The sequence below is a fragment of the Stegostoma tigrinum genome, chromosome 9 (assembly GCF_030684315.1).
Source record: "Stegostoma tigrinum isolate sSteTig4 chromosome 9, sSteTig4.hap1, whole genome shotgun sequence".
Classification (NCBI taxonomy): Eukaryota; Metazoa; Chordata; class Chondrichthyes; order Orectolobiformes; family Stegostomatidae; genus Stegostoma; species Stegostoma tigrinum.
The window spans coordinates 17,286,439-17,312,018 of NC_081362.1; the positions used below are offsets into that span (position 1 = coordinate 17,286,439).

Below are 25,580 nucleotides of genomic sequence, written 5' to 3' on the forward strand. Positions count from 1 at the left end.
AAAGTCACAGTTGAGTTTGGCATTGCTGTATTGGTCCTTGACAGTGACAGGTAGATGTGCCGAATATACATATAAACATTCACAAAAACATTGCCATGATTGACAAAGTTATGTTTAAAATCTCTAGCAACAGTTTACTATTTGCAGGCAAGAGAATTGGAGCTTTATTATTCCCTTTCTGCCTTTGAAGATCAAATAGCATTTCATAATCGGACACAACACACTATTAAAAACGGGCCCTGGTGACGGAAATCATAAATGGCAATGGAAAGAAAGTTACATTCAGTTTGAGGCAAGGTTCACATCAAGGGTGCTTTGATTTTAAAACTTAGGTGAGTTATCAAGCATTTTGAAGATACTTGCAACTTTTCTTGAGCGAAATGAAAAAAGCTTCAACTTTTAAGCAATAAATCAAACAGCGATCAAACAGAAAAGTCAAAGGAAACAGAGAAACATGCAATGGTTCTAGCTTCCCTGAACTGTGATAACTCTTAGGATCAACAAGCTCCCAGTTCTATGCTCCAGCACTGGCACACATACAAAACATTGTGACTGTAGATAGTGGTCTGAGCAACCAACAGCTTGTAGGGACTGGCCATCCATTAAATTTAAGGGTGCTCAAGTATCATTAAGAACTGGAAGTGAGAAAAAGAGATCAGTCTGAAACTGGTGCATTTGGGAAAAGCAAGTCAAACAGTCAGGAACAAAGCAGAGAAGAACACATGACTGATTGCATTTATTTCAATGTAATTTATGTGAAAGGCCTGACAGGTAAGGCCGATGAACTCAGGGCCTGGTTGGGAACACAGGGCTGGAATATTGTAGCAGTTTCAGAAACATGCCCCAGGGATTGACAGGACAGGCAGCTTAAATACTCCACAGTACAGATGCTATAGGAAGGGGGGGGGGGGGGGGGGGGTGGTGGTGGGGGGAGAAAAGAGGTGCGCACAAAGTGGAGGGGAGTGGCGTTTTTGATTAGAGTTAGAGTTAACATTACACCTGTACTTAGGGAGGGTATTCCTGGGAATACATCCAAGGAAGTTATTTGGGTGGAACTGACAAAAGAGAAAGGAAGCGTGATCATCTTATTGGGACTGTGCTAAGGACTCACTAATAATTAGGGGAAAACTGAAGCAAAATTTGTAAGGCAATCTCAGTTATCTGTAAGGGTAATAGGGTGGTAATGGTAGGGGATTTTAACTTGCCACACATACACTAGGACTGTCATAGTGTTAAGCTAATAACCAGTGAGTCTGACATCAATAGTGGACAGGTTGATGGAGGGAACCCCAAGGAACAGGATTTGTATGTACTTGGAAAGGCAGGGACTGATTAGAGATAGTCCACATGGCTTTGTACGTGGGAGACGTGTCTCACTAACAAGCTTCCTGAAGTAACAAAGAATATTGATGAAGGCAGAGCAATGAACGTGATCTATACGGCCTTCAGTAGGGCAGTTGACAAGGTTCCTCATGTTAGACTGGTTACAAGGTTAGATCACATGGAATACAGGGTGAACTAGCCATTTGGACACAGAACTGGGTCAAAAGGTAGGAGAGAGGGGGTGGTGGTGGTTGGCAGTGTTGAGTATTGCTTTTCAGACTGGAGGCCTGCAACCAGCAGTGTGTCACTAGGACCAGTGCTGTGACCACTGCATTTTGTCATTTTTATAAATGATTTGGGTTTAAACATAGGAGTATGGTTAGTAAGTTTGCAGATGACACTAAAATTGGAGGTGTAGTGACAGCCAAGATTACATCAGGAGTACAACAGAACCTTGATCAGACAGGCCAGGAGTGGCAGATGGAGTTTAATTTAGATGAATGGGAGGTGCTGCATTTTGGAGAAGCAAATCAGGGCAGGACTTATACACTTTATGGTAAGGTTGTGGGGATTGTTGCTGGACAAGGACATCTTGGAATGCAGGTTCACAGTTCCTTGACAGTGGAGTCACAGGTAGACAGGATAGTGAAGCTGGCATTTGGTATGCTTGCCTTTATTGGTCAGTGCATTGAGCGTAGGAGTTGGAAGGTCACGTTGCAGCTGTACAGGACACTGGTTAGGCCACTTTTGGAATACTGCATGCAGTTCTGGCCTCCCTGCTATAGGAAGGATGTTGTTAAACCGGAAAGGGTTCACAAAAGATTCAGAAGGATGTTGCCAGAGTTGGAGGGTATGAGCTACAGGGAGACACTGAGGCTACTTTCCCTTGAGTGGAGGCTGAGGGGGGTGACCCTAGAATTTTATAAAGCCATGAGAGTCACTGTGACTAGCCAAGTCTTTTTCCCCAGGTCAGCAGAGCCTAAACCTAGAGGGCATAAGTTTAAGGTGAGTGGGCTAAGATTTAAAAGGAACCTAAGGGAAAACTTTTTCCACAGAGGGTGGTACATATATGGAATGAGCTGCCAGAGGCTGGTACAATAACATTTAAAAAGGGCATCTGGATGGTACATGAATAGGAAGTGTTTAGAGGGATATGGGCCAAATGCAACTAGATTGATTTCTGATTTCTGGTCAGCATGAATGAGTTGGACCCAAGGGTCTTGTTTACATGCTGTACAGCTCAATAATCTATGCAATCAACAGCAAGTTTAGTGATTATCAATACTCTAGAAATGTCCTGCAGTATCCAGGAATTAACGATTAATCCTAGGAGGAAACCTTTAGAAAATGGGAGGTAAATCAAATAGTGAAGGTTTTGGAATAGCTGTTTACCAGTTACAAAAAATATTGGCTATGGAAGTATGGGCAGTTTGTGAACAGTTAGTAATCATCCACACGGATAGCAAACAAACAAACAAACAAACACAGTCTGTTTGCCTTTCCAACTCAACTGGAAAGCAATACTGACATATGACCCAACAAGTAGCAATTGTGGAGCAAGGCACTTTGAACAAGGAAAGAAATAAGGGGTCACCCATTTAAGACATGAGAAAATTTTTCAAATCATTTAAAGATTTAAAAGGCAGAAATAGATAGATTCTTGATTACCAAGGGGATGTGGAGGAATGTAGAGTACAGGTTAAAATCAAGTCAGCCATGACCTTATTGAATGACAGCAGGCTGAAACAACCCAGTGGCTTATTCTTGATCCTTGTTCATACTTTAAGTCATGATGATTTCACTAGGAAGAAATCCAGAGTTATCAATCACAAGTAGGGCTTTGTTGTGGATGGCAAAATAGCAATTGTGGAAGGTTTACGTTGAAGTGGAATCTCTTATGTGTATGAAGCTTGATTGTTCATATGATTTGAAAACAGACCATTAACTATTGAAATTATCTATGGAAGAAATATCCTTCAACTGAAGTGATAATATTCTAACAAGTTTGTGGAAGCACAGTATTCAAACTCTACTCCAAACAATGCCTGAGAGCAGAGGTAGCGTCACTTTTTAAAAGCTATAATTCTACCATGACGTGGGTTATTTCCAGCGACGTTGGTGCCCATGCCTAACTGCCCCTGAACAAAAGTTGCTTCTTAAGCTACTACAGATGGTGTTAAAAACAAACCACTTTGCTGTGGGTCTAGTCACATGAAGGCCAGAACAGGCGAATAAAAGAGACTTTTCCTTTTTTAAAAAAAAAGTGTGGAAATTGATCTTTTTCATAACATGCAACAAATAACCTGCAATTGAAACATTAAATTCAAATTCCAATCAGCTGCCATGTCAGGATTTGAGCACATGTCCCAATGTTTAGACTTATGGACTTTTGAGTACTCAAGTAACTCCTATCTGCCTCTGGAATAAACTGTTGGCTTGAGGATAATGAAAGTCATGAGGATTTTGCTGTAGATTAGATGATCTTGATGTGGATTTGAACTATACAATAGGGGACAGCTGAACACTTAATGTATTTCCTTTCTGGACTCAATTTAGGATTTCATCTTGAAGCGACTGGAAGAGTGTTTTAAAATTCAAGCCTATGTACTGCAGGCCAGTTTGGGTACTAAATATTTCACTACTTTTTGTGAAGTTACGACTAAACCGCAGATAACAGAACATTGTTTCCATCCGCTTTCTAAACATATTTTAGAACAGAAAGTTTCCCCATTTTATTCTGACCTAGAAACATTTAGTACAATTAATAACTAAATGCTTTGCACCAAAAATAAAAGATGGCTATTGAATTTGAACTACATTTGCAGCTCAATCTTTCCTACCTTGGTAGGACCTGAACTTCATTGGGCATACATTGTTAAGTGTTCAGCTGTCCCCTATTGTATAGTTCAAATCCACATCAAGATCATCTAATCTACAGCAAAATCCTCATGACTTTCATTATCCTCAAGCCAACAGTTTATTCCAGAGAGGCAGATAGGAGAAAAACAGTATCTAATCCAGCTCCACAGTTTCAGAAGTGTTACATCCATTGGTCCTTCTATACATTGGAGCTCAAAATTGCTGATTTATTTGGATTGTGCAATACTTTTGTCATTTCCACATCATCTCCTCGCAAGTCTACACACAGTAGGTAGAGGGTTGTCACAAAATACCAGGCTTCTTATCTCGGTCTAACAAAGTGTGGAGCTGGATGACCACAGCAGGCCAAGCAGCATCTTAGGAGCTGCTTGGCCTGCTGTGTTCATCCAGTTCCACGCTGTTATCTCAGATTCTCCAGCATCTGCAGTTCCCATTATCTCGGTCTATTCTGGTTTCACATCCCCACCCTACCTTTACAGGCAAGTGGTAGATCTCATTATAGATATAGTTGTGCCAATATATTCCGACAATCTATTCACTGATGCTTTGAAGTGCACAACCTGAATATTGGAGTGTTACAAATGCTTTTCATCTTGCAGGTCAGAAAGAGTGTTTGCTTGTATGTTGCCACTCTTAAGTTATTTGACTCTAATTGTTTCTCTTTCTTAATGCTCCTCGTCCAATGTATTTCCAGCAGTGCAATCAATTATTTTTAATCCAGAAACCATGCCAAGATTCCCCATTGATCCCTTCTTCCCTTTCAGTCAAACTTGTATACAACCGAAAGTAAAGCCAACAGGCCATTAGCTTTCTGGGACTGAGTCTTTCTACTTTTAAAAGCAAGCAAGCCTCACTACCTGGCATTTAAATAGCAGCAGGAGGTGGCTTGTGCAAAATGCAAACACTGGTATGATTCAATTGGTCAGTTCATCCACAGTACATTCTGTATGCAAATTTTTAAAACTTGCAAACGCTAGATTAGGTGTTATTTACTCTTAAAAATGCACCAAATTTCTAAATTCAAAAGAATACAAATTCAAAATTTGTAATAAAAAAATTAGATGGATTCCTATGCCAGTGGCTGGTCCCATAGAAAGAAATACTTGTTTCCACAGGAAAGCACATTCAATCCCAACTGCTATAACACTGTAATATGCAGAGGAGAAGCAGCACGTCTGTGACAATGATAATTAACTATTGTACTTCTTTGCAGCTCTTTCCCAATGGCTAGATAACAGTGTCTTTTGCTCATGATAACCAGCTAAAAATGAAACTGTTCCTGGAGAAGGCCAGCATGTTAACTTTTCATTTGAATTGATCATAGAACAGAGCTAGAAAGAGAAACTTGTTTGAGCATAGCAAAACAAAAAAAAAAACAAAACAAACTTCACAACTTAGATGCCTTTCTACAATTGTATAGGGTCTGAGTGACACCACACCTGGAGTATTGCATGCAGTTTCAGTCTCTATCTGATGAAGGATGACCTGGCATTGGAGAGTGTGCAAGGTTTACTAGGCTGATTCCTGGGATGGTAGGACTGAAATGAATAGATTGGATTGCAGACAGGACAGAAGAGGGGGTTTGGGAGGGGAAACGGTGAGAGAGAGAGGAGAGGAAGAGATTCTCATAGAAGAAACCTCTAACATTCTAATAGGGCTAGACAGGATAAAACACAAGGATGTTCCCAAATAACCAGGGACTCCAGAACCCAGGGTCACAGCATCAGAGTACAGGTCAGTCATTTAGGACTGAGGAGGAGGAGACATATTTTCACCCAGAGAGTGGTGAATCTGTGAAATTCCGCACCAAGGAGGAGAGGTTAGAGCTGAAACATTGCTTTCACAACCAAGCTCTCGGGGCTAAAGAGATAAAAAAGGTTTTAGGGAGAAAACCTGAACAAGATACCAAATTGGAAGAACAGCTATAATTATACAGAATGGTGAAACAAGCTCGAAGAGCCAAACAGCCTACTCCTATTTTCTATGTTTCGTCCATTACTGGACATCAGATAGGCTATCTAATTGGTTTTCTTGTGGTACAGTGGTAGCGTCCCTATGTTTGATCCAGAAGGCCTGGGTTAAAATCCAACCTGGTCCAGATATTTCATAACATCTAAACAGGTTGATTAACAATATCTAAATAGTCCACTCATTCAAAAACATAGCAGGAATCAAGAGGTGGTTACATAGAGCTGAGTGGTGTCCATATACAAGTGAAAACAAAGCTATAATTTTGGACAGCATCATCTAGGCTAAAAGCTTTATACGGAGCTTCTAACACTGACATTCCAAAGGTCCCTTGGGCCAGGTGAAGAGTTAAAATTTGACCCCAAGCTACGTAAGGAGTTACAAGGCAGGTGACTAAAAACTCAGGCCAAGTAGGTTTGAGGCATAATTTTGGATTTAAAAAAAAAACAGAGATTCAAATGAAAGAATTCCAGAGTTTAGCATCTAGGCAGCTGAGGTCTCAGCTACTAATAATTGAAAATCAGGAATCTGCAAAATGTCATGCCATAATAGAGCAGAGGAGCCAAGGAAGGATCTGGACACAAGGATGAGACTTTAAGAAACAAAACTCAAGTTGTTGCTAGATTTCAGGAATAATCTGAGTAACAATTTGTTGGCAGGGTACACTATAGGGGTCAGTAAAATAGAATGTTTATATAAAACTCAAATCTTCCAACATGGGTTTTGCCATTTTTGACCAAAAAAACTTTAAATTTTCAGCTAAAGTTTAACATGAAATATATCGCCCACAAAATCATGAGGGGTATAGACAAAGTGGATAAAGAAGCTTTTTCCCCTTCAGAATGAGGGACCCAATTACTAGGGGTCATGAGTTCAAAGTGAGGGGAGGAAAGTTTATGGGTGATAATGCATGGAAGCTTCTTTACAGAGGGTGGTGGGTGCCTGGAATGCTTTGCCAGTGGAGGTGGTAGACGTAGACATGATAGAGTCTTTTAAGATGTATCTGGACAAGTACATGGATGGGCAGGGAGCAAAGGGATACAGACCCTTAGAAAATAGACAGGTTTAGACAGAGGATCTCAATCGGAGCAGGCTTGGAGGGCTGAAGGGCCTGTTCCTGTGCTGTAATTTTTTTTGTTCTTTATACCAGGATCTAAATTCCACTTAAAACTAAGTAAATACATATGCTAATAATCTCAAAACAAAAAAAAAACATGTTGGATACAGATACGTGTGAGGTGTTGCATTTTGGAAAGTCAAACCCAGGGAGGAGTTTCATGGTGAATGGTCTTAAGGAATATAGTAGAAGAAAAGGACCTTGGAGTTCAGGTGCACAGTTCTCTGAAAGTGGACTGATGGGTAGACAGGACAGGGAGGAAGGCTTTTGACACACTGGCTTTCATCAGTCAGGGCACCAAATACAGAAGTTGGGAAGTTATGCTGCAGCTGTACAGGATGTTGGTGAGGCTGCACTTGGAGCATGTGTGTTCAGTTTTGGTCACCTTGCTACAGGAAGGATGTAATTAAATTTGAAAGAGTGCAGAAGTTTACAAGGATATTGCCTGGTCAAGGGACTGAGCTATAGGGAGAGCTTAGACAGGCTAGGACCATAGGATGCAGAGTGGGGGAAATCTTACAGAAGAAGTGTATAAGATCACGAGAGGCATGGATAGGGTGAATGCACTCAGGCTTTTTCCCTGGGTTGGGGAAAGAGAGGACTAGAGCGCGTCAGTTTAATGTAATAGGGGAAAGAATACATGGGAACCTGAGGGGCAACCTGTTTTCTTCAAATAAAAAAAGAATGGTACACATGTGCAATGAGCTGCCAGCAGAAGTGATAGAGGTAGGTACATGAACAACATTAAAAAGGGCATTTGGACAAATACGTGGATAGGAAAGGTTTAGGAGGGTATGGGCCAAGTAAAAGTACAGGGAAATGGGGTTAGTGTGGGTAGATATTTTGGCCAGGATAGACCAGTTTGGGCTGGAGGGCCTGTCTCTGTGCTGTAGGACTCTATAACTATCAGCACGTGGAGAGAAAAGTTGCAATTCAATGTATGGACTCTTCATCATAGCCATTTTTTCTCTTTACAGATGCAAAGAAGCCTGTCTCATTGAGACTTTTCACTACTTCAAAATACAGAATTCAGGAAAAAGTTATGAATTGAACAATTAGACTTTTTAAAATTATGCATATCAAGTGAATGAAAGAATCAATAACATACTAAATCAGCTGCTCAAAGTATCTGCTGGAAACAAAGCCTTTGTTTCCTCAGTATTCTACATGTCGCAAGGTAGGTTATTGGAAGGTGTACAATAATCAGTTAGGACTGAAATCTGGGACTTACACAAAAATGATCTTCTGCCTTAAGTGTTCATCCTAAACTTCCACCATTAGATCCACAAATGCCCAGAGTCTAGGAAAGTTGGACAGATTGGATAGCTTTCAGATCTGGTTATTCAAATGCACAATTCTTTACTGTTAGACAACCTTCTCCCTAACCTCCAAATCTTATCCAAGATTTAGTAAAGCCCAAAAAAGAGAAACACCTTAATCATCTGTAGAAAGCTACTGGAAGCAATCCCAAACAAAAATCTTAGGGAGCATTAATAGATTCCATGGCGCTATTCCAAGGAGTAATAGGAGAGTTCTTCCCAAATCTTGGCCAATCCCTCAACCACCACCATTAAAAAAAGAGAGGTGATTTGGTCCAAATTATGTTATTGTAGGGGAGGCCACATTGCAAGAACTCTGATGCCTGAAAAACTCTTTGGAAAGTAATCCCTTGTTGTAAACAAAAATTTCAACATTTCTCAGATGGGGAAATGTCTTAAATGGTGTGACACACAGCATATTTTAATATGAACTTTGCAAATAAATCAAGGCACTTCAGTTGTATAAGGTACATATTAAAAAAAAGGCAGGATGAATTGGAGACATTCTGATGATGATTTAATAGAGAACTCCTAATTTGCTTTCTGCAGTTTTATTTAATAAAACTTTGGACTTTTTCCAGTTTAATATTTAGCAATTAATCTCTATATTGATGCCAGGGTTTTTACATTGCGGCAGAGAATGATTGCTGATTCACAACAGCATTCTAAACAGCTGGAACAGATTGTGTAGAATAGGTCAATGCATATCCTTTAAAACAGTGCAGGTTAGTGCTAAAGCCATGTCTTTAGAGGAAATTACTGCGACATTCAAAAGAAGGATTCCTGCTCCATAAGCACTTTAGCTCTTGAATAAAAGTTCACTCTTTCGTCAAGTACATACTAAAGCAGAATCCCCACTACTTAACTTGATCAACATTTAAAGAGGAAAAGCACTGAAACATTCACTAGAATAACACCAGCTGCTCTCCTTGCTAATTTTGCAAAGATTTCTTTCTAATTTAAAGACTCACCTTTCAGAACCCTCAATTTCCTAGTCTGATAATAGCAATTCAATGGAAAAAAGGTGTGGCACACCATTAGTCACTCCATTATAGGGAGAAGAGGCTTTCCATAAGCAAACACCTCACAAAAGAGTCCACAGCACATTTGTAGACCCTAATTCAGGATGTCAACATAGTACAAAGCCAGCATCGAAAACACCACAAACAGGTTTAAGGAATGATTTCACATCCGGTTTACTTATTTTCCCCAGGAGAAACAAACAAGATTGCTAATTTTAAGTTAGAATAGTTGTTTACAATTCTGTTAGGCTAGAAGCAGTTTTGGGTTACTTATTTACATTAACTATAATTCAGTGAATAGCCCTGTCAAAAGATTGTCCCACGCAAAATTAAAGTGTCCAACCTGATGTAGACACACTGCAGTTTAAAAACAGATGCCGTCTTTCGGAGGAGACCATAAGCAATGCCCTGCCTGCTTGCCGATGAATGCACAAACTATTTAAAAAAGGGCAGAAGAAGTCTCCTTAGTGTCCAGGGCACTAGGTGATATTAGGTGAAAGAAATTGTTCATTACATTGTCATGTGGTTACTGTTACTTAAAATAGCGACTAAGATACATCATCCAAAAATTTACAATATCTAATTACAATGTACTCTAACATCAGCAGTAGGGAAAATACTATAGCTTATTTTAAAAGGTATGATAACAACATTTGGAAAGCATTAATGGGATTGGACAAAGCCATCATAAGTTTGTGAAAGGTACATTATACTTAAGTCTACTGGAATTTTCAGAAGGCTTTTAATAAAGTTGTCATAAGATATTAGTAGGCAAAGTTAAGTACAAGGGATGGGGGTAACATATTAGCATGCAATTGAGAATTGGTCAACGGACAGGAAACAGTAGGAATAATTGGGTCTTTTACCAAATATCAGGCAGTGATTAACAGAAGACATGAGAATTGGTGCTTGGACCCCAACTATTCACGATATACAAAAGTGACCTGAATGGGGAACCAAATGTAACATTTCTAAAGTTAGCTGATGACAACACTGGAGCAGGATACATTGAGGCTTCAAGAGGATTTCACCAAGTGAGTGGACAAACATGGCCAATGCAGTACAATGTGGCTAAATAAGACATTATACATTTCACAGCACAAAGTGTATTATTTAAATTGTGATATTGAAAAGTATGGCTGGACAAAGGGATCAGGGTGTCCTTTTACAGCAGGCTATGATTGTATGTAGGCTGATGGAATAAATAATTAGAAAGGTGCATTGTATACTACACTTCTTTACAAGAGGATTCAAGCTCAGAAGTAGGGAATAATGCTGCAGTATTAGGGGGCCTCCTTCAGCCCTCACCTGGAGTATTGCATGCAGTTTTGGCCACCCTACATAAGGAAGGCCATTGAGGGAATACAGAAGTTCACTAGGCTAAAACTATGGATGGCAGGACCATCCAACTAGGGGAGTTTGATTCATTAGGACCTGTATTCTTCCAAAAGAGTTTAGAAGGATGAGAGAAGATCAAATTGAAGAAGTATAACATTTTACCAGGACTGGACAGACTAGATGCAGGAAGGTGGTTTACCACAATGGAGTCTAGAACCAGGGAACCCAGTCTCAGGATAATGGGGTAGACCATTTAGGACTGAGATGAGGAAATACTTCTTCACTCAAGGGTAGTGAAACTATGGAATTCTCTCACACAGAAGGCCACGGTGGCTAAGTCACTGAATACATTGAAGAAAGAATTAACAGTTAAAGGCACCACGGGAAGTGGGACAAAAAAAGTGGGAAGATGGTATCAAAAGAGAGGATTGGCCATGATCGTATTTGAACGGCCTACTCCTGCTCCCAGTTTCTAATGTCTTCATTGACTGGACAGTATGTCTAGGTACATGTACTGTACATGACCATAACATCTACAATTTTTTAATTAAACACTACCAAAAGGAAAGAAAAAGGACCAGCTGGAACAGCAAGTTGTATTTACAAGGGAAAAAGCTGCATGAAGACATCAAGTCTGCAAACACGGTAGACACAATCTAGTTTTTGACTTGAAATTTAAAAAAAAGAGAATCTTAGATCTGAAACAAAAAGATAAAATTGCTGGTGGTAACAGCCTCTGCCCCCTCTCTTTCTAAAACATTTGTTTGAAAGTTTTACATCCACAGGAAAAAAAGATCACAGGTGGGTGCATTCCTAAAAGAAAATTTGAAAGCTACACCATTCACTTTTCAGGAGACAATTTAGTTAGCCATAATAGATCATTGAATCAAGCACAGGTCTTTTATAAGTAAACTTTTCACTATTCTAGGGTCAACTAAGAATAAAGATAACAGTTTCTTTTCTACCACCAACTCTCCTTTGTTTGTGCAGATTAGTTACAAGCCAGAACACGACTTAGTCTATCACATCCTTGCCAACCCTCTGCAACAGCAACCCTGCTAGTCCCACTGCTTAGTAGTTTTCTTTGCGACTTTATCCAACAGTCAATACACTACACTACCCTTCCCAAATTTGAGATTTTCCAGAGTTGAATGCTACTTACTGAAAACAGCAATCATATTTTCAAGGTCATCTGAAATTTTCTTGGTTTCTTCCATCTTGTGCACTTTCAGTTCAACTTCCCAAATGATGGTGACATCAGTCCTGCTGCAACACTGGTCTCTTCCACTGTGATAGTAAGTACTGTAGCAAGGCTGACGTCACTGCCATTTGGAAAGAAATCAGATTTTAATTTATGCAGAGAAACAAATCTGATTGCTACTAAATTAGCACAAAGACTTTAAAAACTCTAACAGTACTAGACGATGGCCAGGTGTTATTATCACCAGACCATTAATGTTCTTGGTATCTGGGTTCAAATCCTGCTATGGAAAATAATGGAATTCAAATTCCATTTTAAAAAGAAAAATGTAGTAGTGTTGAGTCTAATGACCACTATTAAGCCATTGTTGATTATTCTAAAACTCCATCTGTTTCACTAAGGTCCTTTAGGGAAGGAAATTGCCATCCTTAACTAGTCTGGCTTACACATGACTCCAGACTTTCAGCAATGTGGTTGACTGAACTGCCCTCAGATCTAAGCGAATGCTGCACGATGGAGTTGTGTTATTTTAGTCTGTCCTCTGGTGGATGCACTCTATTCGCCTCGTCATGAACTAAAATATCCATCATACATCTGATAAAAGAAATGCCTTATCTTACCCTTCCAGATTCAAAGTTTCAGGTACATACAGTTCCAAGTCTTTCTGCTCTTTCAACCCAATCAAATTGCCCTCCTTAATTCTGGACACTTCTCATTCTTCCAATTAAGATTCATAACATCACACTTCACTACATTAAATTGCATCTGTCACATGGTTACTTATTCTGCAACTTGTCAATGTCGAGGTTGGTTACTATTCTCTTCAGTTTGTTATGATGGAGTAGACACCTGAATGTTGACCTTTGGAGCACCAGTGTATACTTTTCTCCTTTTGAAACAGCAAATCATTTACTGCTACCATAGTCTTGTTGCTGGGTTGTCCTGTCAATAAATCCAAGCAAGCCACCATTTATTAATCCATATTTTCCCAAATAACAAATAATTGTCATCTTGAAAATACTTTGTGCCACTAACATTAATCTGATTAGCCTATACTTATCAGGTTTATTCCTTTTTGGTAAAAATTGGAGACAAGACCAGAAATAGACACAGAGAATTCATAAGGGTAAAAAGTTTAAATAATGTTTCCAAGACAATCACACCAGAGACCAAGCAATGCATCAATTTTCCAAAAAAAGTGAAAAAGGTGAAAGGAAATATTACTAATAATTAATCCAGTACCTGTAATTGCAAAACTAGATAATTTGTTGGAAATTATCTAGGTTAACCTACAGTACATTACTTCAGGATGAATTGGTCACAAGATTGGAATTCTTTCCAACAAGATCAACATTGCGATTTTTTTTGAACATTTGGTCTGATATCTCTTTAACATGTGAAGAGTAGAAGCATAACGATAGCACATCACTTCAGTTGCCCTTCTAGTTTGAAAGCAAGCTTCTGGTTTATCCTTGCACAAAATGTTATCCATTAGCCCAGTGAGTTTGAGTGCCTTACACAGTTTGGGGTGGGATGTTTAAAAAATTAATCGAATGCCAAATTGCCATTATTTTAATAAGTGCTGGAGCAGACTGTATTGGTGGAATGGTCTATTTCTGTTTCTACATCTTGAACTATTCCAATGGGCTGTAAGACCATAACTTTAATAGATATTTGGCTTGTCTAAATGACAAATTAACAAGCCAACATATTGAACCAGAAGGTTTTCAAAGCAGTAAAAATACAAAGACTCTGTAGGAACAATAGGAAAAAGGGCAATTGGACTTTTCTGACAATTGACAAATGGATTCATGGTCATTATTAGACTTTTAATTCCAGATCTTTAAAAAAAAAACTGAATTCAAAAATCACACCACCTACAAATGGTAGGATTTGAACCCAGGCTCTTAGAACATTACTGGAGTCTCTAGATTAAACAGTCCAATGATAGTACCACTAAAGGCCATCACCTTCCCCTTGCTATACCTGTGTACTTTTTGGAATTGATGTAGCAGGACCCCCAGATCCCTCTGAGGCTCAGTTTTCTCCATTAAAAAAAACCTGCTTTCCTATTCTTTCTGCTAAAGTACACAAGCTGACATTTTCATACATTATACTTCAGCAGCCAAATTTTTGTCCACTCTCAACCTACTTATACAGAGATAGGTAGCATTGTAACTTGAAAAGAGAACCACAGTCATCAGCAAATTTAGCACTTGAACATTTGGTTCCTTCATTCAAGGTTTTAATACATATCGTAAATAATTGAAGCACTGATCTTGATCAGATTGCAGCTCACCAACTTAAAAATTACCTATTTATGCCTACTGTTTCTGGATGCTATGGTCTTGGCTAGCTAACTGGAATCAAAGAACAAACACAGATCGCTGAAACACAAATACGTGAAGAGTTCATTAAAGGTGTGGGTGGCAGGAGAAAGAAAATAAGCTTATTTTCTTCCTTGAAAGAAGTCAAAAGTTATGACAAAAATAAAGTTCAGTCCAAGACTGGAGTGCATCTCAAGGCCACTAATCACAAAACAAGTCTCATCTTACCTACAATTCATTGTGAAGGCCACATGTGGAACATTAAAGTGTGCCATTTTAAACACCTTAATTATTTATCAGCGTCACTAAACTCCATTTTTCATCTCAGGAGGTCAGGAAAATAGGGAGGGACCAAAATAAAAGTTCAATTCATTAAAAGCCCAGAAAGGATAAACGCTAAGTGGCTTCAGTTCTCAGATCTAGGAGCCAAGAATACAAAAATATGAGGCAAGTTAGGGGGGGAAACCTTAGTCATGTAGCGCAGAAACAAATGCTTTGGTCCAACTTGTCCCCACAGATAAAGTTTCCCAAATAAATTTAGGCCATTTGCCTACATTTGGCCCATATCCCTCTAAACTTTTCTTACTCATGCACCTGTCAAAATATCTTTTAAAACTGTTGTATTTATGCCCACCTCTACCACTTCCTCTGGTAGTTCATATGAACCACCCTGTGTGTGGGGGAAGAAAAGGTGGTGTCTGTCAGGTGCTTTCTTAAAAAAAAAACAACTTTCTCCTCTCACCTTAATTATGCCTTCTAATTTTGAATTTCCCTACCCTAGGGAAAAGATCTTGGCTATTCAATTATCCATGTCCCTTATGATTTTAAGCCTCTGTTAGGAGGGTGACGGGTGACCTACACTCCAACAAAAGTCCCAACCTATCCAGCCTCTATATAAAAAAAAACCCTATCTCCGTATCATTGTGCAGGAAAGATTTACACTCGCCAATTTAACATCCATCTTATAGCAGAACAACCAGAACTGTACACAGAAGTGACTGTACCAACATCCATTACGACTGCAGCATGACTCTCACCTCTACAATTTAACGGTCTGAGCAAAGGCAAGCATGCCAAACACCACCTTTACCACTTTATCTACCTGTGACAACTTTCACTGTAGGTACCTGAACCCCTCAAGTTGTAACAAAATTTAAGATAAATAACCATACTGCTACAGTGGTCCATTCCTCTGATGACAGCATTTCCCATAATGAGAAGCTGAATAAATTGTCCTATAATGTCTAGAGTTTGGAAGATTACAAAGTGAAGTAGTGCAAGACTCCCAAGGGGCTTAGAAAGGGTCGACTGACGCTCACATTCCCAACCTTGGGAAGCCACAATAAGACAGTGCATCTTATTCTGAAATAATCATTTGGAACTAAAACATTAGGGCCAATTTTCTGAGTTCAGAATCTTTGTGAACTCTCTACTCCAAGAAAGTCAAATGGTTCAGAGTATGTGACAGATTTTGATTTTCAGAGTCGAGACCAATGGGAATCAAAACAGAAAAGTGGAGTTAAGGCAGACTGGGTTGTATCAAGTGGCAAAGCATGCACAGCCTATTCCCGATCCTATTTATGCTAAATCCCAACCTTCCAAAAAGAGTAATTCTGAAAAACATGATTGTCCACCCTCCCAGAAGGTGAAGCCATGTCCATCTTTAAATCACTGTGGTCTGTGATGATTGGCCTACCATGACAACATTAAATATGAAATTTGACACTTCAGGTCAGGATCCTTCTTCAGAAGAGACCCAACCCAAAACATCAGCTTTCCTGTTCCTCTGATGCTGCCTGGCCTGCTGCATTCCTCCAGCTCTAGACTTTAACTCCAGCATCTGTAGTTCTTGCCATCTGATTAGATAAGAAATGCCAGGATTCTGACACTGATGGACAGTGTGGGCTGGAGTATCCTGTTCAAAAAGGAGAGCTAATCAATTCAAAATTTTAGACCATAAAAGACCATAAGACATAGGGGTGGAAGTAAGGCCATTCGGCCCATCAAGTCCACTCTGCCATTTAAATCATGGCTGATGGGCATTTCAACACCACTTCCTTGCACTCTCCCCGTAGCCCTCGATTCCTTTTGAGATCAAGAATTCGTTGATCTCTGCCTTGAAGGCATCCAACGCCCCGGCCTCCACTGCACTCTGCAGCAATGAATTCCACAAGCCCGCCACTCTCTGGCTGAAGAAATGTCGTCTCATTTCAGTTTTAAAATTTACCCCCTCTAATTTTAAGGCTGTGTCCACGGGTCCTAGTCTCATTTTACCAGTCTTACCAAAGAAAAAATCAATGGAGATGAATGGCATGTTAAAGTCAGATTGGGACCTAGCTCAATTATAATAAGCATATGATGGAAAGCAGAAAAGGTGGCCATTTTGCACAGATTTGTTAAAACAGCTGACCAAAATGTGAGGATACAAGGGGCATTAAATGTAAGCTCCTTATCTGTATAATTAAAGTGGCTGCACCCAAGAAATAGTTAACGTAGGGGTGTGAAAATACATAGCCGAGTGGATAATTAAAGAGAGGATCTAACAACTAAATTTATGCCAATGCAAGTCATGCATGAAGGATTGTATTAGAATTCAGAATGCTAAAAGCATTTTGTGGTAAAGTAAGAATACCGTGCATAGATGAAATTTACTGCAGAGATGTTTGCAGTAACACATTTTGGTAGGAAGAATGAGGAAAGCCAAAATGAACTAAATGTTACAAATTTTAAAAAGCATACAACAACATAGATCTGGTAGTATATGCAAAAACAGGCAATTTGAGGTGATTATTTACAAAGTGCTGGAGTAGTGTACACAATTGCAGGACGTCAAAACCCTGGACAAAAGTATAGAAGAAATTTACTAACATGACAGCTGGAGGAACAATTGCTTAGAAAGCCAATTTTCACCAGTCTCTCCTTGCAGCAATGATTGTTAAAAAGGTGGGATTTTACAGAGGTATTCTAAACCATTCAGAGATTGAAAAGTAAATAAAAAGGAATTAGTGCTGAGAGACAGAAGGGTTTGAGAGAATGAAAAGACTTGCACTATTATCACGCTTTTGATGAACACTGGCCATTCCAAAACAGCCAAATAATTACGACTTAAAAATGTAATCACTACAATGATGTAGAAAATAGCAGTGCAAGCTTGTGCAAACCAGCCCAAAAAAAAGGTATAGAATAATTAAATAATTAGCAGTGAAGCGCTGGGAGTGTCGCTGAAAGGAAAGGAGACCTAGGGATGCAGGAACATAGATATTTGAAAGTAGTAAACAGGGTGAAGGTAGTGTTTGGCACATTTGCCTTCATTGGTTATATTGAATATAGAAGTTGAGATGTCATATTGTGACTGCACAGGATATTGGTGAAGCCACTTTTGAAATACCGCAGACAATTCTGGACACCCTCTATGGGAAGGATGCAGGAAAAGAGTTTACAAGAGTGTCGCTAGGACTGGAGGGTATAGAGGTAGAGGTAGAGGCTGAGGCTAAACGGCTGGGGCTCAACCCGCCAAAAGGTTTTTCAGACTGAAGGTTAAGCTCAGACGTTAGACAAATCATGACTGGCACGGATAGTATCGATATATAGAAGGTCTTCTTCCTAGGGTGGGGAGTCCAAAACTGGAGGCCACAGATTTAAAGGTAAGCGGGGGGGGGTTTAAAAAAATTTTTAAATTAAAAAAAAAGGACTGGTAGGGTAGATTTCCTCAGGAGGTAGTGCATGTGTGGAATGAGCTGCCAGAGGAAATGGTGGAGGCAGGTATAATCACAACATTTAAAAACTAATTTTAAAAAAAGGCTTCTGATTGGGTATACGAATGGAAAGGGTTGAGATGGGTCATGGGCCATATGGGACTGCCTAGTCAGCACGAGGAGTTGGACTGAAGGGTCTGTCTCTGGTGCTATATTACTACAAAGTTATGGGCGCAGGTGGTGTTTTTGGTTTGAGCTTTCTTCAAGCTTGCTCCAAGAACAGCTCAGCTAAGATTCATATCCCTCTCCTCTTTTCTCTAGAGCTCTGCAAATATTTCCTCTTTAGACAACTACCAATGTCTCTTTTGAAAACCACACAATGTGGTCATGACCAGATAGAGATTTTAAATTGAGGAATTATGGACCAGGACACCAGATTTTTACATCTACTCAAGTATGTGGGTGGGCCCTGGTTTAATGTTTAATCCAAAAGAATGCACTTCTGACAATGCCAGCCTTTTAGTTTGACATTTGATTCTGGGTGTAGAACCCGAGCCCACTGATGTGAATATCTAGTTCATAAAAGTGTTTTAGAATTTAAGCTTTAGGATTTGTGTATTAAATACCTATCCAGTGGAACAGTTTGGTTTAAAAAAGTTTGCACTTAATATTAAGACAAACCAAACATGCACTGGTTTATTAATCTGCATTTAAAATCTTACAAAAGGCAAGTGGGTAGTGAAACAGTGACTGGCATCTTTGGAACTCTTTAAAGAGGGTAACTATCTGTAGGGATGCAATTATCAGTATTGGTTAAAGACTCAAAAGCTGTACTAAAGATTAAAAAAAAATTAATCAGTTTGCATTTCTGTTCAAACATCACAAAGCATGCCACAGAGATAAAGCTGCAGTGGTTAGTGCTTTATCTTATGCTTAAGCGAACATTTCTACTTGCACATTGAGATGCTGATTTGGAATAGCAGGATTTGCTTATTCCTTGTCCTCAAGGCCACTTGCTCCTTAATCGCCAAGTGAAGCTCCTCAATACTTGACTTATTGTAATACTCCTTTATTGATATCTGTACAAGGATTACCAAATACAACTGTGACATCTTTAAATCCACTCTTCACATACTCCTTCTAGACTAATGTCTTCACAACTCTTTCAACAGGAGAGATTGGTTAAGTTATTTTACATGCATCACCTTGTACCACAGTTGGAAGATCCTTTGTTTACTTTATCTACATGTACTTATTGATAGAAGTTCAGTTTGAGGAACAAACAGAAGTGGCAGTTTATCTGGCAAGATGTAAACAGATGATATTTAGGTTTTTTTCTGCTTTAAAAAAGTGAAGGCCTGACTAACACTATTGTTCACCAAGTGGACTGTGAGTGGGGCTTAAACTCAGTTTGTAATTGGAAGGGAATAAGTAGCAAAGTGAAACGGTGTAATTTGCAGCTACAGGTAGAAATCCTCAATATTCCTCCCACAGCCTAGTGGCAGAAAGCACACCAAGTTAAGCTGCAAGATGACAATTTTGTATCTGATGGCAACCAAAATAAGGAGCTGAGATATCTACAATTGAGGTTTTAAACAAAGGTTGGAGGGCTAATCGGCCCAAAACACCAAGGATAGGAATGAACCCTATAAATATTACCTCCCAGAACAGAGATCAGATGGTAAATTCCAGCTGCTGGGAAAAAAAAACCAAAAAGAGAAAAGAAAATGAGAGAGTACCCGTTACACTATATACAGGGGTAAGTTCAAAAAAGGAAATGAGGGGGCAAGTTTTCTTTAAAAAAAAAGTGGTAAGAGTCTGAAATGTGCTGCCTGCAGTTGTGATAGAGGCACATATAATAGGGGTATTTAAAGAGACTTTTGTGTAAGAACATGAATATGCAAGGAATGGAGGGATACAGACCACAGGCAGGCAGAAGGGGTTAGTTTAACTTGACATATTTGGCACAACATTGTGGGCTGAAGGGCCCATTCCTGAGCTGTACTGTTCTACTGCTTTGACATCAGCTGGTAATATATACAGACAATTGTCACTGCCACATTACAGGGAAGTTAAGAATGCATAACTATGCATTCATAACTTATGGACGACTAACAAGAAATGGTTTCAGGAATGAGAAACTTAGGCTATGAACCTTGATTGAAGTTAAGACTTCTCCTCGGACAGAAAGTAGTGGAGATTTCATAGGGATTTTCAAAAATCAGTGCATTGGAAGGAGTAGCTCGGGAGAATTTGTCTATGATCATAAAGAGTAGTGAAATTTAAAGCGATGTGCTTTAAAACAAGGAAAAAAACAAAAAAGGAAAAAGGAAACTTTCACTCAGCAAGTAATGCGAATAGGGAAAGAACTGCTAGGAAATAGGAGGTGGCTGGTGGCTTTGGACGATTTAGATTTTTAAAAAAGTATGCAAGGGCACAGGGTAGTGGGGGTGGGGAAGAGGAGACTGACACTAGCTAAATGATGCTCATTCGAAGAGCCAATGCAGGCATGGTGGATCAAATTACCTCTCTTGTACTGTAATACAAAATTCTGATGTACTCAAATGGAGAGTAGCGTATTTAAATCATTGTCTTAATTAAATCATTAAATCTTGTAGATGGTGGTCAGGTTTTAGGGAGTAAAAGGAGGGGAGTCACACAATTTTCAGATTTTGAACTGCACTTGCAGCATTTACTGGAGGAGTTTAGTTTCTGACAATGGTATTCCCCAGAATGAGGAGGATTAAAGGATACAGAATCCATAAGGAGGCAGTTAGATTGCCTCTTGCAGATTGTTACTTGCTGGACATCAGACAGTGACCATCAGACCTTGCAATTTAGCTCCCCAAGACTAGCAAGGCATTGTCTACACACATCAAGATCTGGACATGCACTATTTCAGTATCTAAAAGAGTTAAGACTGAATATCAGTGATTAGTCAGTGACCATCCCCACTTCAAACCATACAGCAAACAAAAAAAGGAAGTCATTAATAAAAGCAGAGGATGGCTGGTGGGACAACACAGTGGCTCAGTGGTTAGCACTGCTGCCTCACAGCACCAAGAACCTGGGTTTGATTCCGCCCTCAGGCAACTGTTTGTGAAAAGTTTGTACATTTGCCCCACATCTGTGAGGGTTTCTGCCTGGTGCTCCAGTTTCCTCCCACAGTTCAAAGATTTGCAAGTTAGATTGGCTGGCCACGCTATATTGCCCTATTTAGCATTCAGGGATGTGCAGGCTGAGTGAGTTAGCCATGGGGAAAATGCAGGATTACAAGGATAGGCAGTGGGAAAATGGTCTTGAGGGTCAATGTGGACCCATGGGCTGAATAGCCTGTTTTCACACTATAGAGTGTCTTTGACTGATTCTGTGACTGGGCCAGGGACACTATCAAATGCCATTTTTGCAGCGATGACCAGAGACTAAAGATTAATCAATTTGTACACCACAATTAGTCTTTTGGTTCTCATCTTAGCTAACACACCAGAAGTTCATTTAACTCCATCCATATTCCCACCGACTCCCGTTTTGCTGGGCCTCTTTGACAGCACATTCAGGCAAATGCTTCTCTTGCGTTAGAGGGAGTTTGGCCTCTCACTATGTTTACATCAAAACTTAATTAGGTCAGGGACCAAGTGACCCTAGCTGAACCCCAACAGAAAATGTTAGTGCACCGGTTATTACTAAGCAATTCTCAAGACTGTTGGTGACCCCCTTCTGTCACTCAGACAGACAGATATGGTTGTATTTGGCGAAGATAGGTCTGTCTTTTTTTTTGGTGGCAAAGATGTTTTTCAAATTTTCCACATAAGCAGTGAGATGTAAATGCTGTAGAGGTAGAACAGCTGCTTTAGGTACATGTGCAGTTCTACAGGAGTCTTCAGTACTATTGCTGAAATGCGATGGAGGTACCACTGTTGGACTGGGGTGGACAAGCTCAAAAAAAAATCACAAGACACCAGGTTATAGTCCGACAGGTTTATTTGAAAAACAAGCTTTGGAGTCTTATTCCTTCAAAAAAAAAGTGTTAGAGAGAGGTAATAAAACAATTTATAAGTAAAGGACCAAAAAAGGATCACACCACTGATGAGGATGTACTAGACAAACCCAAAAGCTGCTGTAAAATCTTTAGCACACATTTAAATCCAAATTTCTTTCAAGTTACTGGCCTGAGAGAACTAACAGTTTTATCAGTGTAAAGAGCTGAAATGCAGTTAAGCCTTTGCAGTATCTACTGCCTTCAACCATTTTTTGAAGCTATATGCAGTGAAGCAAGCAACATTTGATGCTTGGTGTATCGTTAATGATTTGGTCTAAAACCAGTCCCTTGTTTACTGTCCTATTCCAGTCAATAGAAGATATAAAATAAATCAATTGATCTGCTATACTGTTTTATGTGCTGCCTGCAGTGTCAGATGGACTGGACAGGTACAATTGCAGACTTGAATCCACAAACAGCACCCGAGGACCTGAAAAAAACAAAGTTTGCTAAAGAGATAAAAAAAACACAACACCACATGCTTGCAAAGTCAGTTCCTTTCATGTGAATTGTTCACCAGTGTCCAAATCTCTTGGAATTTATCTGGAGAGCCCTGTGATTTCCAGTCACCTATCAGCCTTTCCTGTTTGAGTACATTGTTTTTTGGAAGACTGCACCTCTTCCGTTTGCTGCTTCAAATGGACATTTAATTTCTTTCATGTTCTGCTGGAAATTCCCTCACTGGAGCATCCGTGTAATTTCAGAAATTAATGCCAGTCAAGTGGTTTGCAGATCATTAGTGTGTACACTGATTTTTGCAAGTGTTGTCATTTTCACCCAGCACCACTTTGGATTCAAAGCAAAGTTTCTGTAACTGCTCTTTCAGAGTCTGATCTGCCTTGAAGAGAGAGTTGTTCCTGTTTGTCCCAAAGTGGTAAGCTTTTCACTGGATTGGAAATACATAGCTCAATTCTTTGGATCAGTTACAAACCAAAAAAGGTGCCTCAAAAAAGAAAGGCAATTCACATGGTATTCAAGTTTAAATTCACCTTGAGCTATTCAGCAATCTGTTTCTCCCCATCACAAGAGAGAGTATCTGGCCCCGCAAACTAAGGTTCACCATTCTTTCATATTTAGATCTACAAGTATTTCACAAGCAGTCTGCTGCAGTTTCTGTCACAGTTCTAACATTTGACTTTGCACAGATGGTGACCAGTGAGGTGACAGCATGCAGGTATACCCACAATTGCTGATCCAATGTCTAAATGCAAGACATGACATCCAAAAACAGATAATAAAATGTGCGGCTGGATGAACACAGCAGGCCAAGCAGCATCTCAGGAGCACATTTTTATTATCTTGGAGCTTTTGTGCTCCTGAGATGCTGCTTGTCCTGCTGTGTTCATCCAGCCTCACATTTTATTATCTTGGAATTCTCCAGCATCTGCAGTTCCCATTATCATCTGATCCAAAAACAGATGATTGCATTTACACTGTAACAAGTGGAATTGATGAACTTATATGCTGAGAGATTTACAATTTTAGATTTATTCACGGAGTCCGAAGTTTTCTTTTAAAAAAAAAAGAATTCATATGATGGCCAAGATTAACCAGGCAAATGCCAATAACAGTCACCAGTTTAGGAACAGATCATGAAAAGTTTTACAAGTATGTCTGTTTGCCATCAACTTCCATGAGATTGACAGTGGAAGCATGTTCACAATGGTCATGTGAAATAGAGTTATGTTTGGGCTTGTCAGTCATGAGTCACTATCATCCAGTCATCGGTCTTTTAACAACTGGTCCGATTTGGTGCACTAACTCTACCAGAGTGTGAATGGCTACCACAACCAAAAAAACCACACACCTTCCACGTGGTCTCAGTTCAGGTGTTCTTGTGATTGCTTCTATTGTTAAGTTTACACTGTGGACATGTAAACCTCACTGACTTGTAAGGATCACTTGACATTTGTAGCACGAAGGGTAGACATGCAGTGCTAGAAGCCTTTGGTTTGTCTAAAGAGACTTGCTAGAAAGCTTTCAGTTGTGAACACAACCATGAATGCGAGAATTGTGTTTGCTAGCTCTGAAGAAGAAAAAAATTCAGAACAAGCATTGTTCTTTACATCTGTTTACAAAAGTCCAATTTTATATGCTTCCACCCAAATGGAAACAATTTAATCTGACTGATTTAGTTGTGGTTCTTCCAGAAATTCGCTATTTATGCTGATCTTCTTAAACTCTGTATTCCTTCATTCCTATTTGCTAAGCAAACCTTGTCTTGCATAATGTGACATTGCAAGCTACTATAAATGTGAATGCTGAGCTTTTAAAAAAGTTTATTAGATGGTCAACCCTGCCCTAAATTTAAATGGAGGAATTTTGCAGCTATTCAACAAAACACCATTGAATATCCCTGCCTGTGCTGGCTCACTAGCCAATTTTCTAGTGTTGCCTTACATTGCTAGAAGAGAAATTTTTTCAATCTTAATCAACTTTCAAATAAGGATATTTCTAGTTTAAAGTGGAAAATGCAGATTTGTGCAAACAGAAAGCAGCCATAAGCCAACTTTCAAAAATCTTAAATTTTTTAGCAAAGCTTTTCAGAGCACAACTGTTTGCCTGTTAGCTTTGAAGTTAAAACAAATTTCTTTTTTAAAAAAAAGCAGCTCCAATTCAGTTTTGCTTCCGGCAGTCAGTTGCTGCTGCTGCTTTTTTCTTAAAGTGTATTTCAGAAAGTAATACCCAGTGCTCTACAGCATTCCTCTTCAGTATTTTTTAAAAAAGGATGTGAAGAATCCACGACAAGTCTAAAGATTTGAAATAGGCAATTACGTTCACCAACTCATAACAATATTGGGGAGTGACTTCATGGGTCTTAAAATTTATTTTAAAAAAAAACAGTAAAACACAAGTTACAAAAACAAACAAGCATCATAGCAGAGCAACTGGTTCCAATATGCACTTACTGCACACTCCAGTTGAGCTGATTTAAAATGACTTTATCCGTCAGCTAGAGAAGTATACATACAAATCATTGGGGATTTCATGATGAAACCAAGACATCTGCATAACTTTCAAGACTGAAGCATTTGCAAATCATCATGATGGCATTGATGTGCTGGGTTTACACAGTTAGGATGAGATTATTTATGGAGCCACTTCCAGGTAATTATCCACCAGAGTTCACAGCTGGATGCATCAGTTCTATATCTGATCTTTGGTAGGAAGGTGAAAGGAATAGATTATTTTCTAAATGGGGAACAGCTTCTGAAATCTGAAGCACAAAAAGGGTCTTGGGAGCGAGTCCTAGTTCAGGATAAGATGTAGATTCAATTGGCAGTTAAAGCCAATTTAGTGTTCACATTCATTTCAAGAGGGCTAAAACACAGAGGGATGTACTGCTGAGGC

At 39.4% G+C, this 25,580-nt stretch overlaps 1 protein-coding gene across 4 annotated transcripts in view; it reads right to left on the reverse strand.

The window, feature by feature from the left end:
* Positions 1-25,580, reverse strand: part of LOC125455169 (pleckstrin homology domain-containing family G member 1) — a 281,538-nt gene that overhangs the window by 98,459 nt on the left and 157,499 nt on the right. For 2 of the 4 annotated variants that reach the window (XM_048536868.2, XM_048536869.2), the window contains one exon: positions 12,130-12,289. The exons of the other annotated variants lie outside the window; for them this stretch is intronic. In XM_048536868.2, coding sequence (XP_048392825.1) covers positions 12,130-12,184 — 55 coding nt within the window. In that variant the 5' untranslated portion in view covers positions 12,185-12,289. The remainder of the gene's footprint in view (positions 1-12,129; positions 12,290-25,580) is intronic. 4 annotated transcript variants of the gene reach the window in all.